Source organism: Stomoxys calcitrans, chromosome 2 (genome assembly GCF_963082655.1).
Source record: "Stomoxys calcitrans chromosome 2, idStoCalc2.1, whole genome shotgun sequence".
NCBI classification, from domain to species: Eukaryota; Metazoa; Arthropoda; class Insecta; order Diptera; family Muscidae; genus Stomoxys; species Stomoxys calcitrans.
The window spans coordinates 228,762,058-228,778,578 of NC_081553.1; the positions used below are offsets into that span (position 1 = coordinate 228,762,058).

Below are 16,521 nucleotides of genomic sequence, written 5' to 3' on the forward strand. Positions count from 1 at the left end.
TCCGAGGAATATGGTACTAAAAACAAATATTCCAAGACAAGAAAAAGGGTATGAAAACCAACTTATTTCAAGGAAAAGGGTACCAAAACAACCCATTTTCAAGGAAAATGGAACTAAGACCACCCTTCAAATGGAAAAACTTATTAAAACCTTCCTTTTCCAAGGATAAGAGTAATAAAATTACCCTTTATCAAGGAAAGGGGTGATGAATTTACTCATTACCAAGAAAAAGGGTACTAAAAGCACCCTCTTCCAAGAATTATGCAACTTAAAGCACCTCTTTGGAAGGAAGAGAGTATTAAAAAACTACACCATTCCAAAGAAAACCGCATTTACCAAGGAAAAACTTACTTAGTAACAAGCTTTCCAAAGGAAAAGAGTACAAAAACTACACCTTCCTAAGGAAAAGAGTACTACAACTACACTTTGCTAAGGTAAAGTGTAGTACAATAAACCTTTCTAAGGAAAAATATACTAAAATCAACCTTTTCCAAGTAAAATGGTTCTAAAACCACTATTTCCCAAGACCACATTTTTCATTGGAAAAGGGTACTAAAACCGCCAACTAATATTAGGTTTTCCAGTAATCGCTTAAATAAAAATTAGTTTTCCTCTTACTCTGATAATTTCTTTGTTTTATTGAGATTTCTTAACATTCACTTATTTTCAGCCACAATCCTTTTTGTTCACAAATCCAAAATTCCCCTCCGATAGAGAAAAGGAAAAATGTCCAAAACGGCTCTCACATACAGGGGATTTGTAAAAGCTTTCATGCGAAATTTATCTCCCTCCTCGCCAGGTTGCATCAGCCTTAGCAGACTTGCTTCCTTATCCGAGGGCAGTAGTATCAAGACTAGATGGGTGAAGGTGGTGAAATAGCCCCAGAAACCATATTTCAACATGCTTATATGCAAATCGCTAAGCAAAGGCATAGGTTTATCGTATTTCAGGAACTTTAGACTTTTCAGCAGGTGCGTATGATAAATGCGTATGAATAAATCGAAATTGCGTATACGCAGATTACTCTCCACCGAACAGATGATGAGCTCCCAAAGATCTATGGCCGGACTGGCCCATTTACACATTTGAAAGTCCACAAAGCGTATTTGATTAATCTCAGGATGGGAGGCAGACTTGGAGGCGTAGTTGATCATAATATTGCTGGACCAGAAATCGCCATGATTTAAAACTTTAAAATCCTGCGAATCGGCATTGAAGCAATGCATGGCTGCATTGACATATTGATCGGCAGAGGGCTGAAAGACAAAGAAAGGAAATTTAAAAAGAAATTTGAGTTTTGTAAAATATGTTGAACCTACAATCATTTTGGCATATTTCTCATAATCCTCCAGACCCCATTTGGCCATGGCTGCTTTGTAGGAATTCAAGCGGGCCTGATATGTTTTGGACTTGTGATAGTTGACGGGCAGATATGTGTTGGTAAACTCTTTGGGATAAGTGCCCATTTTCTCTTTTAACACCACCGAGGCTGCATGAAACTCTGCCAACTTCTCCAAGACCCTTTTCATGTGCAACATATCGAAACCTTTGAGTCGGTTGATGTTTTTGAATTTCTTGGTTTGCAAGTCCTGCAGAACAATGGTTATGCGCCCCGTTTTATCTTCAATCCAATGACATTTGGGGGCAAATTTTACTTGAATTCCACTCTCCTCATACTGGGCTTCCAACTGAGGCAATATGACTTCGTACATCAGACGTTCTTTGGGAAAAAGGTTAAGGGTTTTGAAGAAAGTGCCGCCTTTGTTCTCATCCAACATGGTTTTCATGATGTAGGATTTTTGTTGAGTAAAGCCATCTATGGAGGGGATTACAATATAATAAATCCAAATATTAGTTCGAAATGTTCTAAACTCTTTGTTGTGGTAATGGTTTGTTTTTCCCTAGTTTATATATGTAGCAAAGAATTTGCAGTTATTGACATTTATTTTTCTTGAACTGGTGAATTTATGAATTAAATGAATTTTTACAATATAAAAACTTAAAAAAAAAAAAATAATAACACTACACCATTATTATCTACGATTGATAACAAGGAGTGCAATGGGGGCGAACGGACACACATTCATCCAAACGATTGATAAGAACCTCATTAGAGGAGAAGGTCTTAACGCCACAAATAACAATTCTTGTTAATATCATGACCAACAAAACGTGTGCTAACATGCCTTATGCGTCAGTGATTTAAATAACAGAGATGGGAGTTATCAATTAACAAATTATGTGAATAAACACTGCCCTGGCAGACTTTCCTTTCAAGGGACAATGCACAGTGGCCGAAAATCGAAAAAAAAAACTAGTAAAATATATGCTGTGCGAGAATGGGTACAGATATCTTTTTGAAATTTGAAACGGTTGGAGCTGAGGTTTTAGCAAGATCAAAATTATCCTTTATACAAACAAAAAGAAAAAAAATAGGGTATTAAAGCAGGTGTTTTGAATAAATACTATTGAAAAATCACCAAATAGCAAAAAATACACTTTTTTAAATTTTTTGACTTCCAAACTGTTTTATTTTTAACTGAATAATCAGATGTGGACACTTGTGGCTGCAGAGTTGCTGTAAATGTTGTCAGAAATCCAAATCATGCATAAAAATTAAAATCGAACCACAAACGGATTCGTAAATTGCAAAATACTAAGCCAATCTCGGTTAAAATTTCAACAACATTCAACATTAAAACTCGTATGTCCCCGAATTCAGTGTACACCTCAAGCGGACTTTTTTGAGGGGATTTTTGACTACTATACAGCAAAACGAGTAAAAGCGTGCTAAGTTCGGCCGGGCCGAATCTTTCATACCCTCCACCATGGATCGCATTTGTCAAGTTCTTTAAATGGCTTTCTCGAACAGAAAAACACCAGTCATAGAAAAACACCACCTCCAAAATTTCAGGCCGTCCAGAGGTTTAAAATCAAACTGGGAGATCGGTTCATATGGCAGCGATATCAGGTTATATACCGATTTAGACCATACTTTGAACAGCTGTTGGAAGTCATACCAAAAAGACACATGAGAAATTTCAACTAAATTGGATAAGAATTTCGCCCTCTAGAGGCCCAAGAGGTCTAATTGAAAGATCGGTTTATATGGCAGCTATATCAGGATATAGACTGATTTAGACCATACTTAACACAGTTATTGGAAGTTAAAATAAACCACTTCAAGCTAAATTTCGGCCAAATCGGATAACAATTGCGCCCTCTAGAGGCTTAAAAAGTCTATTCGGGAGATCGGTTAATATGGCAGCTATATCAGATTATGGACTGAGATAGACTAAACTTGGCACAAATGTTGGAAGTCATACCAGAACACTTCATGCAAAATTTCCGCCAAATCGGATAAGAATTGCGCCCACTAGAAGCTCTGGAAGTCAAGACCCAAGGTCGGTTTATATGGCATCTATATCAGGTTATGAACCGATTTCGACCATACCTGGACAGTTTTTGGATGTGATACCAAAACACCACGTGCAAAATTTCAGCCAAATCGGACGACAATTGCGCCCTCCAGAGGCTCAAGAAACCAATACCCAAGATCGGTTTATATGGCAGCTATATCAAAACATGGACCGATTAGGCCTATTTACAATCCCAACTGACCTACACTAATAAGAAGTATTTGTGCAAAATTTCAAGCGCCTAGCTTAACTCCTTCTAAAGTTAGCGTGCTTTTGACAGACGGACGGACGGACATGGCTAGATCGACTTAAAACGTCATGACGATCAAGAATATATATACTTTATGGGGTGTTAGGCGCATATTTAGAGGTGTTACAAACGGAATGACGAAATTAGTGTACCCCCATCCTATGGGGGAGGGTATAACAAGAATTTTTAAATCGGAACATAAATGAAGATTTGTTAGCCCTTAAAAATTTTCGAAACTCTGAGATGACCAATTTTAGGAGACTGCCAAAAGGTGCCCGAGCAACCTAGGCCGTTGACATTTTACACACAATCTCGCTAACACCTCAGCTCTAACCATTTCAAATTTCAAAGAGATATCTCTTCCACTGTGCAACGGTAGTATTCATATTTTTTTAATAAGTTCAGTGCGATTAAATTTTTAGCTTCACTTGAGAATACACTTTTTATAGCTGAGCCTTAGAGAGCTCGGTTGTCAAGGATTTAGCTAAAAAAGGCTAAAGGTTCATAAGTTTTTCAATTATTTTCAAGAACCTTGAGGTTAGGTTAGGTTAGGTTGAAAAGAGGTTGGAGATATTAATCCGCCCCATGCCACTATACACCCATCGGCTCCCGGCGACTATCTCATCCCATTCGTAGACGTCAAGCATTTTATATAGTTATTGGAGATTAGCTCTAAGCTAACGTCATTACTCATAACCTCATTATCCGCAGTTGCAAAAGTGCTCTTTTGATATATTCAGCACCCTATCCGTAACTGTTACCAGATATTATTTTTTTTGTCTATGCGGGATGATATGTACGCACAAAAGGCTTCAGTAAGATTTTTAAATTTTTTTGGAATCGTTTTTGGTAGGCTTCTGGTACTCAAGTCCATTTTTTTGCGTTTTCATGAAGCAGTCATAGATTTCCCATTGCATCTTCAACTCATAGGGATTGTTGATGATGGCTGATTGAGATCGCCATCCACATATAAATCGACCTTACAACAAAGGAAACAAATGTAATTTTAAACTGGCATTGCCTTTGTTAGCTTTGCGTTATGATAATTCTTTCGCTTCAACACTTGATTTTTTTTAACAAACAAACATTTATTGCGTTGGTATTCACTACCCAGGTTTGTCGCAACCTTATCGTTTTTTTCAAATCTTTTGATAAGTCCACCCCCTTTCACACTCCCAAGAGCTCAAATGGTTAGTCAACTGTGGCTCTTAGTGGGGATGTGAGTATTCAGGGCCATTGTATCGTACATACATACATACCTTCCATTTCAATATCCATTTTAATTCTCATCATTAGCGAGGTATAATTTTCGCCTGGCGGTGTGGCTGGTATTGTGGTAAATTTTAAAATTTTCACAAAATTTGGCAAATCTTTCTTTAGAATGGGATGAAAGTATTCCTCGTTTATCCATTCTGGTATATCCACTTGCAAATTTGGATTAAACTTTGAGCTATTATCAGGCATTTTGTTTGAATTTAGTTATAAAAATTCTTTTTTTTTAATTGTTTGGAAACTTCAACTCGGAAGTATCTTCTTAATATGCTCGACCTGGTCTTACAGCATTTCATTGAATAGTAAAGTGAATAATTGGTGGCGCACTTTCGTTTAAAAATAGATGGCGTTTTTATTTGTTTATACACTTTTTCATTTATTTATTTATTACTATTTCAATTTACGGTACGCCGCTACCGTATAACTGGAATGTGGCTGAGTAGAACGCAAATGACCATCGAATATTGCGAGCCCCTCCAATTTCTCACACTTTGGCTCTATGTCAATTTTATTGCCTGGGAAAGGGGCAAAACACACACTAAAACTTGTTGATTTCGCTTCTATGTCCTCATCGACAAATTGAAAGCGTTGTGTTCTACCGTTTTTTGGTTTTTTTCAATATTCGATGCGCGCGGCAATGTTACGGCTTTCGAAATGTCGTTTTATCTGTCCATCCATCAGTTAGCAAATGTTTAAATTGTTTTTTTTTTGTTTTCCAAGTGCAATCTTCACTGGGTGCTCTCAGTTTGTTACGCTCTCGAAAAAGTCATGGCAATAACGTTGAAGAAACTGATAAAGTTCTCAGCGAACCGGTTCATTTTATAAGGTTCAGTATATTCGATTAGCATATAATTTACAAATATTTAAAATCAAATAATCTTGAGAGTATTATATACTTATACTTATACCTATACTTATACTTATACTTGTACTTGTACTTGTACTCGTACTTGTACTTGTACTCGTACTCGTACTTGTACTTGTACTTGTACTTGCACTTGTACTTGTACTTGTACTTGTACTTGTACTTGTACTTGTACTTGTACTTGTACTTGTACTTGTACTTGTACTTGTACTTGTACTTGTACTTGTACTTGTACTTGTACTTGTACTTGTACTTGTACTTGTACTTGTACTTGTACTTGTACTTGTACTTGTACTTGTACTTATATTTATACTTATACTCATACATATAATTATATTCATTCTCATACCTATAATCAGTTACTAGAAAGTTCTTAATTGATTCCGTTTAACAACCGTTGCCTTTATTTCTACGAACCGAAACTCGTGGCTTTTTCATCACTAATCCATTACAATCAGTCGGCAATCAACTTGCTCTTTGTTCGCATATTTTACTGCACTCTTTCTCTCTGTCCTCAATCATTTGAGCGATCGTACTCTACTCATTGGACTCCTTCGACGTTTTTCTGTCTGTGGTTCGATTGTTTATTTTTATCAATGAGAATGAGAGCAGTATGGCTTTGTTAGCATAGTGCTTAGTTAGGTACGTACGTCTGTAAGTAAGTGATTACAATTTTCCCTACCATAATTAGTAACTATGTTATTGTTGTTGTTAGCAGTTCGCCACGCTTATCACCGATAGTGGGTGACAAAAAATAACGACAATGGCAGCGACAATCACATGCATGCAAACTTGTTGAGTAGACATTTAGAGAGATAGTATTGCCATTTGATTATTTCACATTTAAGTAAACGTAATATGTGATTTGGACATTGCCTTGTCATGAACTAGAATTGATCACTTTTTTTTATTAAATTGTTTTTGAGGCAAAGAATGAAGACGGAACCATTGAAATGTTAAAAACCAGGGTCGGATGTTAATTTAGGTAATTCGGTATTGCTTGTATTTTTCCAATGCTGAAAATAATTCAAAAAATTGCTTCCTTACTTTAAAATTAAATTTTTTGGCATGTGAGAAGTGCGAAAGTTCTATGACATGGTTTAACCATTTGAGACCTTAGCTAATAAGTGTTATGGAGAAGTCATAGTATTATGCAAATTGCTTAATCCACAACTCTCCCCGTAACGCCGAACGGTTTTGTTCCAAGAAGTCAATACATTGTTGTCTACTTTAAAACCGCCCAAGTCGCTCCGGCTACTATTTATACTGGCGAATGCGGTATACTTTTCCCCATGGATCATCTCTATTGTCTTGTACAAAACTTCTGAAGTGGACACAAGTTACTTCGAATAGGAATTACTAGCACTTTGGAATCACTGCCGTTCACGCTGTATTCAGAATTGTCGATTCCAGATCACGTGCTCATAACTTGATCATAATTGGTTTGGCCTTTCGACGTCTACAAAAGGGGCGTATTTTCCACCGCACTCATTCATTAGTCTATTTAAGCATCCTTGTAAACTTGTGTTAGTGTTAAAAAGCCTACTAGGCTTTTTAAACTAAAACTTTCCGCTGTAAAGGTAAAAGTCGGGGGGCTTTTATTCTTACCCACACATTTGCGGCAATGAAGTATGAATTGATTTCTCCACGTTATATAATATAGTAATTGTATTACTTTTAGAAGAAATTATGTTTTTAAGTTACATCTTATTTATGTAAGAGTTTTTTTTTTTAATTTAAAATAAAAAAAGAATTATCTCTCTAAAAGAAATTTATAAAAGAATTATCTAAAAAGAATTATCTTTCTTGTCGCCGTCAAGCGGGAAATAGCTGCGAGAAACAAAAGAGGCAGTGTTTACGAATGTCAACAAAAGGGATGTGGGCAGCCAAGGGCTATAAAAGACACGCGCCAAGGTAAGACTGATTTCGATTGGTGTGGGAAGTAGGGAGTTGAAATGGATCTTTTGCTCTTACTTCGCATGCCAAAGTTGGGTCGGTACTATAGGATCTGGGGTATATTAACTTGGCTAAATCTTCTGGTCGTGTAGGCAGAACCTAAGAGATTGTGTCGTCATCGTGCAGACGTAGGGTGGATACTTATCGCATTTCTCTCGCTAAAGCGATTGCGTCGTCGTGCATACGAATAGTTGATACTCGTCGACAACTAATTGAAAACGTGTCGCTGCAACGCATAACGGTCCCCGTCTTGATTCTTCCACCACCTAGATTGTTCTGCAGTAACCTTTGATCGTCTATCCCTGGAAGTGGCCACAATCTTTATTGGTAAATGCAGCTCCATTTGCTGCCGTTACATCAATGTCAATAACTCCTACTCATTAGTACCACTCAGCCATTTGTTCCTGACAGCGATTCACATAAGCGTGGGAATGAAAATCATTTTTGGAAACATATCTTAGAGTTGGAAAATCGGCAACAATGATTTGTTTCCCTGCAAAACTTAAAATGGCCATATCTCCTTAACTAAGCCTCGTAGAGCAAATCTAAGGTTAATTCGTGATCACTTCGAAAAATTAGCGTTTTTGATGAAAATCGGCCAAACAATGAATTTTTCCCCTGCAAAACTGAAAATGGTCATATCTCCTTCACTAAGCCTCGTAGAGCAAAACTAAGGTTAATTCGTGATCATTTCGCAAAATTAGGATTTTTGATGAAAATCGGACAAAAAATGAATTTTCCTTTCCAAAACTTAAAATGGCCATATCTCCTTAACCAAGCCTCGTAGAGCAAAACTAAGGTTAATTCGCGATCACTTCGAAAAATTTGCATTTTTAATGAAAATCGGCCAAACATAAATTTTTCGCTTGCAAAACTTAAAATGGCTACATCTCCTTAACTAAGCCTCATAGTTTGAAACTAAGATTAATTCGTGTTCACTTCGAAAAATTTGCATTTTTTATGAAAAACTAGACCAAAACTAGACCAAAAATTATCGGATTAATACTCGCGAATCTATATGCTAAAGATAGGGCTCTAATTAGTCGCTGAAACTACAATAGATACTAGCCAGGAAAAGCATTCCGCTTAATCCTACCTACTTTGCCTATCCCACTGACAATACCAACGTACAGTCGCTGCCATCAGCGATAATAGCAGAGTCAGTAAATATGCGCTTCCCCCGGCATTATTACAACACTACCTACCTCCACATATGGTTCCTGAACCAACACCTAAACATAACCTAACCAAGCTCTTACATCACCTCTCTGGACCGTTGGTAATTAAATTGAATCGACACCGCCTTCATCTTGGCCATTACTGCTTACGTCTCTACTGACAAATGGGAGCAGCCGAAAGTACTAGTACGCACGGACGCAACTTCGGCAGCAGGCACCAGCTGAATTACAGACCGCCAACACTGCCAGCAGCTACTAAGACGCAGCAAGCAACTGGCGGCACAAATGCTTAAGCTTTTGTCTAAACTGTTCAGTTCTCAGCACGCGCCGCCTGAGGAGCCCCTCATGTGTGCCAGCATTCACCTAGTGGACAGGCTGTCAGTTACTTCGGTAAGCTTGCGAACAGTAACCACCATTGCCTTCTCTAAAAGTTCGAAAACCTTAAACCAGATCGCCCTGGTGTTGCCATATGTCTACTGTCGGAAGACAACCGACTAGCAAATAACAAGTGTCACAAATTTGGATCCTTACTGTCAAGCTTTCCTCACTGACTGATTTCAACCAATAATCTACACCAGAGAGAGCTTAGAACAACACCTTGAGTTGTAAATACTGAAGAACATTAAGAGTGAAACTATTGGGTTGCCCAAGAAGTAATTGCGGATTTTTCATATAGTCGGCGTTGACAAATTTTTTCACAGCTTGTGACTCTGTAATTGCATTCTTTCTTCTGTCAGTTATCAGCTGTTACTTTTAGCTTGCTTTAGAAAAAAAGTGTAAAAAAAGTATATTTGATTAAAGTTCATTCTAAGTTTTATTAAAAATGCATTTACTTTCTTTTAAAAAATCCGCAATTACTTTTTGGGCAACCCAATATATTGCTTACCCTAGAAAGGAATACATAAGTTGGTTATAAGTTTTGACGGTCCTTAAAATAAATCCTGGCAACCCCTCGAAGTGAAACAGACTGATAAAATTTTTTATTATAAAACACTTTGAAGTTTTTGCGCTTTATTAACTACATTACATTTATGAAACACCAAAACAACTATTTGCTGTAATCTTCGAAATTAAAGATACCCCTGTGATAGTAAAACGGATACATTTTCTTTATAACATCCACAAAGAGAGGATTTTCAAAGGCACGTTTGCGGAACTGATCTCCAACTGCATCTTGGCGTGAAAATGAATGTATGCTGGTATCCTTATCCGAAGGCAACATAATGCCAAGCAAATGATTGAAGCAGGCAAAGAAGGCTGTAAGGAGAAGAAGACTTCAATAATTTGATACATGCTTTGCTTCGTTACTTACCATGAAATGAGTTCTTCTTATCATACATCTCTTGCTGTAGAAATCTCAATGTTGGAATTGTTTTCTTATAACCCAATACCTGCAGACATTCTACCAAACGCTCATGATAGATGGCCACAAAATGTTCGAATTCCTGAATTCTTATATCCATAGCTGGTGACAGGGTAAGAAAGAATAGCAGATCCTCAGCAGGACTCCCCCATTTGCAGATTTGAAAATCTACCAAAAGTGTCTCATCCACTTTGCCATTATCCAAATATGAAAACATTATGTTGCTGGTCCAAAAATCACCATGGGTAAGAACATTGAAGGCATTTGAATTTTGTTGAAGATTGGACAAAGCACATTGCCAAAATTGTTCAAATGTGGGCTAAAAAATAAAAGAACATATATAAATGAAATTTCTATGGTTTTCATTATACTTTAATCAGGTAAGGTTAGGTTGCAGATATTAATCCGCTCCATGCCACTTTTCTTTAATTACTTACAAACTTCCTGATATATTCTTCTGCATTTTCCAGACCCCAAGTGGCCATGGCCTTTTTATATAATTCTGCTTTACCTGCATGTATTGTTTTCAGAAATCCATTGCCCTTGCGCGAATCCACAAAACCATAATGGAAATCTTCAGGAAATGCACCATTTTGTTCTTCATACACTGCACTGGCGGCATGAAATTCAGCCAACTTCCTTAGGGTATGTTTCATATGTTCCATATCGCAACCCTGAAGGCGATCTATATTCTGAAAATTTCTCTGCATTAAATCCTCAAAGACAAAATTAATGCGATTATCTTTTTTGTCTGTGTGCAAGCATTTGGGTGCCAATTGTATATGCCAACCCACAGTCTGGTAGAGATTCTCAAAGGCGGGCAAATACTTGGCATACATTTCCATTTCTTTGGGAAAAAGGGTCAATTTGTTAATAATAGCACCACCTTTATCTTCTTCCAGCATAGTTTTGAAGATGTACGTTTTATATTTGATGGAGCCATCTGAAATTTAAAATAATTAAAAAAAAATAATGAAAAATCGATGTCTTGACTTAATTTTCTATAAAAGTTACTTTTAGATGAAAAGTGCGATCGAGATAAGAGAACAGGAGTATGTTTTAAGAATTAATTGCTGTACTTTATTTTAGTAGAGGGTAGCTGAGATGAAGTTCTACCAAGTTCGCACTGGAATATCTGTTAAACTGACTCAAAGTTGCAAGTAACGACTTCTGCAGAAGCTGTGAGGACGTCGTTCCGCACTGGCAGTCAGAAGGAGTTCCACTTTAGGTTCTCATTTCTTTGGAACTGGACTGGTTTAGCAGATGTGAACATTCGCAATTTGTTGGGCTTTTTAAAGCGATCTGGATGGTTCAACAGTGGGAACTAGAAGGTATTATCTTTAACCTTAGGCTGCCACATAAATCTAACCTAACCTGTCAAAATTAAATGACAGCTCCATGCAAAAAATGCAAATTTTCCCATGAACATTCTATTCAGGAATAGGGGAAACTTCTTATATATCATTGAGTGCTTGTGTTGTTGATGATAGTTCCTGCCTTTTATGATCTCATGTTGTCATTATTAAATAAATGGTTTCTTTTCTCATCATCCTCTCTTGGTTTCATCCTAATGCTAGTTCTAATTTAAAATCGAATTGAATTAAACCATGAATTACAAAACTACCGTGAATTAACTGACCTTTTAATGTTATAGATGTATCGTATAAACCGTAATTGTAACAATTAGATGAAAATACCATTTTCTTCTTCCTTTTCTTATGAGGGAGACTGCGAGCTCCACTCAAGACCAACTTCCTCTTTCTGGATTTAGCCGTCGACGACCACACACACTCTCGTCAATAAAATCACGTTGGAAACCAAAACCACCGTCTCGTTATTTGGCCCATTTAATCCATGGAAGTATGCACGACGAATGCAGCTATTGTGCATGACTGCTGGTAAAAAGAAACCTAAATTCCCAGCTTGTTTGGCGATTTCAAACACCTCAAAGTGAACAAAATATTGGTGTATTACACCACAAATCGTTATAATAATTCTGGACCGCCATAGTGGTGGTTCAACAACACCTGAAATAATTGTGTTTACTTTACCGAGTACATGTACGAGAATTTGGACCTACTAACGGCCACCCGAACTTGGTTAACCCGAAGCCTTTCGTTTCGATGCAGTCCGAGTTAAGGGCGTGGGCTACGAACGCGTATTTAACACTGTGGGGAAATCCAGATTGTGAGAAGATGAAAGTAAGCAATAGGTCAATATAGCTTTCGGTATAATAGCAGGACACATAGGACTACGAGCTCACTTATGCAAAATCGGTTCAGCAAATGATGTCACGTGTAGGGCGTGTGGGGAAGAGCGTTGAAGAATTAAGCCCGGCTTTCGCGGCTAGCGGGCATCGGTACATAGGTGGGGACACAATACCAGACATTAACCAACTAAGGGGCGTGGTATAGAAAAGGAGGATTTTGTAAGTAGCACGGAATTCCTAACTTAAAATTTTCTTTTTCGAGGTTACTTTATAGTTTTTAAAGCCTACAACAAGCCGATTACTGGCTTAGGTGTATGTTCATAGTGGCCGATCTCCCGATTTGATTTCTTGAGCCCATTGAAGCCACAATTTTTGTCCGATTTGGCTGAAACTTTGTACATGGTGTTCTGTTATTACTCCCAACATCAAATCGGTAAAGAACATGCTATAGCTCCCATATAAACCGATCTCCCGATTTGACTTCTTGAGCCCTTATAAGCCGTGATTTTTATCCGATTTGGTTGACATTTTGCATATAGAGTTCTGTTATGACTCTCAACATCTGCGCCAAATACGGTCGAATTCGGTCTATATCTAGATATAACTCCCATATTTTAGCAGAATCCATGGATTCGGCTGAAGAATCCCAAGATTCGGCTGAAGAATAACAAGATTCGGCAGAACTTAACACGCTTTTACTTGTTTTTATATTATATATGCTATTCAAAGTTCAGATAATCGAACATAGAATTTGCCGTGTTTTTCTTTAGTTCTTTCAGTACAAATTCGTGATGTACAATAATCGATATCTCACGATAACAGATAATAACAACCGATGAATCGTGAAATGCACTGCATAGTTCTAAAATAAAATATACCGGGCGACAAATCAATCATCAGTACCATTTTGAATCACAACTGGTACTGATGATTACTTTTTCTTTCAAAATCAACTGAGTTTCCAATTTTTCAAAAATACGTATTTTGTTCCATAGTGTTGCTGGCGGCAAGTGAGGTGTATATGATAACGCCTTTCAGTAAACTTTAAGATTTCACAAGAACAATCGTTTCTAATTATTGTTTAAAATAGATTATAATTTGTTTGATTGAATTGCCGTCTTTCATTTGTCCATTACTTCCAATACTATTGGGTTGCCCAAAAAGTAATTGCGGATTTTTCATATAGTCGGCGTTGACAAATTTTTTCACAGCTTGTGACTCTGTAATTGCATTCTTTCTTCTGTCAGTTATCAGCTGTTACTTTTAGATTGCTTTAGAAAAAAGTGTAAAAAAAAAGTATATTTGATTAAAATTCATTCTAAGTTTTATTAAAAATGCATTTACTTTCTTTTAAAAAATCCGCAATTACTTTTTGGGCAACCCAATATATATTGTGATAGAGGTGTGTAAATGAACGAATGGAACCATGACTATGAGTTCTATTGAATGTTCTGTATTTTTTCGGTTTAAGAAAACCATTGAAACACAATGATCAATGATTGATGGGTTTATTTTACTGGTAGTATATTGAAAGCAAGTCAGCTCAATACGGCCTTCACTTTTTTTCTCCAATTTCCTTCCCTTAAATTACCTTTCATTTCCAAATCCATATGTATTCTCAACATAACGGAAGTAAAATTTTCACCCGGTGGTATGGCTGCCGTAGGAGTGAATCTTCTAACTGCCACCGCTTCCGGCTCATCTTTGGCTAAAATATCCTCAAAATATTCCGCATTTATCCACTGTGGTATATACAGATCTTCATTGGGGTTAATTATATCTTTTGTTGGCGGCATTTTGTACAGCAGACGGATATTTGATTTTTGTATTCAACTGATTTTTTGCTTAACAAAACGCGATAACCGCTGTGAGTGGTCCAAACAAGACGGCGCACAGTGGGCCAAATGGCAAAAAAATTGGAAATAAGTCTACAACTTTTTATCTGTTGATTTTAGCCATACAAAATGTTCTAGACATTTGTAGAGGAGGACATAGGCTTTCAGAAAAGTGCTGTTGTTGGTCCATATCTTTAATACAGGGTGAGCTACAGGGTGTGAAAGTTGACCACTTTTGACTTCTCCAAGCTTCTGGGGGCCATAACTTTTGATCTACTCAACCGATTTACATGATTTAGGACTCTAGAGAAAGAGCTTGACAAGATCTAAAAAACTTATGCATAAAGTACCATGCCATCGTGTACTGTTAAGGAGTTATGAATTGTTTAATTTTAAAATATGAAAATTTGGCCTTGGTTTTTTTCAGTGTTTTTTTAATAACTCCGTCAATTTTAAAGCTATAAACTTCATACTTCACACAAATTATGCCAGCATATGTGTGCATAAAATACAAAAGGAATCACGTGAATATCTTTAGCGGTTTAAAAATGGCATCGTTTTCAATATGAAAAATATTTTTTTTGTCAAAAAATTGCAAAATTTTTCAAAAAAGATACTCCCATTTCCTTTAAGTTTTCGCAAACTTTGGCCATCAAAGCATTATCATTTCTTTCCATTTTCACAAAGTCGAGGTATTAAGAAAAGTTTTAAGTGCTAATTTGGCTAATTTCGATATCAAACAACACCGTTATCTTAAGACCAAAATGGCCAATTTTTTTACTAAACTTCAAAAGTTTCTCACTGGAAAAAAAGTTCCACGGGGATTTTTTCGCTTTTTTTGAACTTAAATGAAAGCTTAAAATGTTCCCAACATTTTAAGGTATGTCTCGCCATATCCTAGCCATAAATGAGATCGTAGCGATCAAAATACTGAAAAAAGTCAATTTTCAAGTAGTGCTATATTCATTGCTAAAAAACAAGTATTACGTCACATTTTATTGCAAAGATGTTAAATAAACTTTTATTTGGTAACACTTCTTCTACAAAACACAAAAAGAATCATGGAAATATCTCTATTCTATTCCATTTTATGGAACCGGCAATAAAAAAGTCAATTTTTCAAAAAAGTCGAATTTCCCAAATTTTGTTTTTGTTGTCCTAATTGCACATGACACACTATAGCCATATTTACGCAACATACCTTATCGTAAAGGAAATTTTCATACCTTTCCAACGATGTATAAAACATTTCTCAACTCGGATTCTATCTACTCTAAAATTCATTTACACTTCATTAAACTCTATATAAAAATGTCTATTTGTGAAATGGAACCTTATATGGGGCCTACACTAAAACATTGATAGATTTGCCCAGGGTTTACAATACAAATGTGTTAGAATAAAAAAAGGTCTCCTGCCAAAGTTTAAAAAAATTGGAATAAAAATATGTGTTTTAGAGCGAAAACACTTCGCATCGGCGTGCGTTTATATGTATATTAGCTACTCCCAAAATAAAAAAGCATTTTAGTTTTGTATTATTTGATTTTATTCTCTACCAAATAATCTAAGGTATCAAAATTTAAAAGCTCTTTAATTTGAATGGCATCGGGATCGTCCTTATCTATATCGTCACATATTTTTGGTAGCCATTTAGTTCTGATGCTGTATAGTACCGGATCAGACGATAACAATAAATATTGAAGTAAATCATAATTTTGGTTAAATTTGGTGCTCTTTCGGGTATTGAAAAGCCGGAACTGTTTAACATCTCTATTACGGGATTCCTGAGCTTCTTCTGTAAGTTCTCCTAACGGAAGTATGTTGTATTCCACAATTTCCTTGCCATGATGTAAGACTTTATGTACTGTCGGTGTTAAAGCTTTCCACGAATATAAATCAGATAAAATGTTTTTTGTGTCATTACTATAAGCTTCAAATTTGGTTGAATTTATCATCTTTTTGCTATTGATTACAGCCAAAATCACTTTGAATCGTCTTAGCAAGTGTTCATCAAGACCGGTTATTTTAGATGTCGATACGGGGTCCTCAAAAAACCGCCTTGCCGAGTTGCCATCATTTGTGCTTCCGTATCCGTAAAGAGGTTTATCTATTATAAGTCCCTTTTGTTTAAACTCCAACTGGATTCGATTCTTCTCTTCCTGCCTCATTTTGTG

At 36.5% G+C, this 16,521-nt stretch overlaps 2 protein-coding genes across 2 annotated transcripts; both read right to left on the reverse strand.

The window, feature by feature from the left end:
- Positions 1–615: 615 nt before the first annotated feature.
- Positions 616–5,635, reverse strand: LOC131995044 (uncharacterized). The gene is made up of 3 exons (XM_059362655.1): positions 4,929–5,635; positions 1,320–1,816; positions 616–1,256 (listed from the first exon to the last, which is right to left on the reverse strand). Exons 1-3 carry the CDS (start codon positions 5,131–5,133, stop codon positions 687–689), a joined length of 1,272 nt encoding a protein of 423 aa, XP_059218638.1. The 5' UTR covers positions 5,134–5,635; the 3' UTR covers positions 616–686.
- Positions 5,636–9,985: 4,350 nt separating this feature from the next.
- On the reverse strand, positions 9,986–14,384 carry LOC106095514 (uncharacterized). Its single transcript, XM_059362654.1, has 4 exons — positions 14,104–14,384; positions 10,741–11,246; positions 10,253–10,622; positions 9,986–10,197 (listed from the first exon to the last, which is right to left on the reverse strand). The coding sequence occupies exons 1-4, from the start codon at positions 14,306–14,308 to the stop codon at positions 9,989–9,991; spliced, it is 1,290 nt and encodes a 429-aa protein (XP_059218637.1). The 5' UTR covers positions 14,309–14,384; the 3' UTR covers positions 9,986–9,988.
- Positions 14,385–16,521: the final 2,137 nt, after the last annotated feature.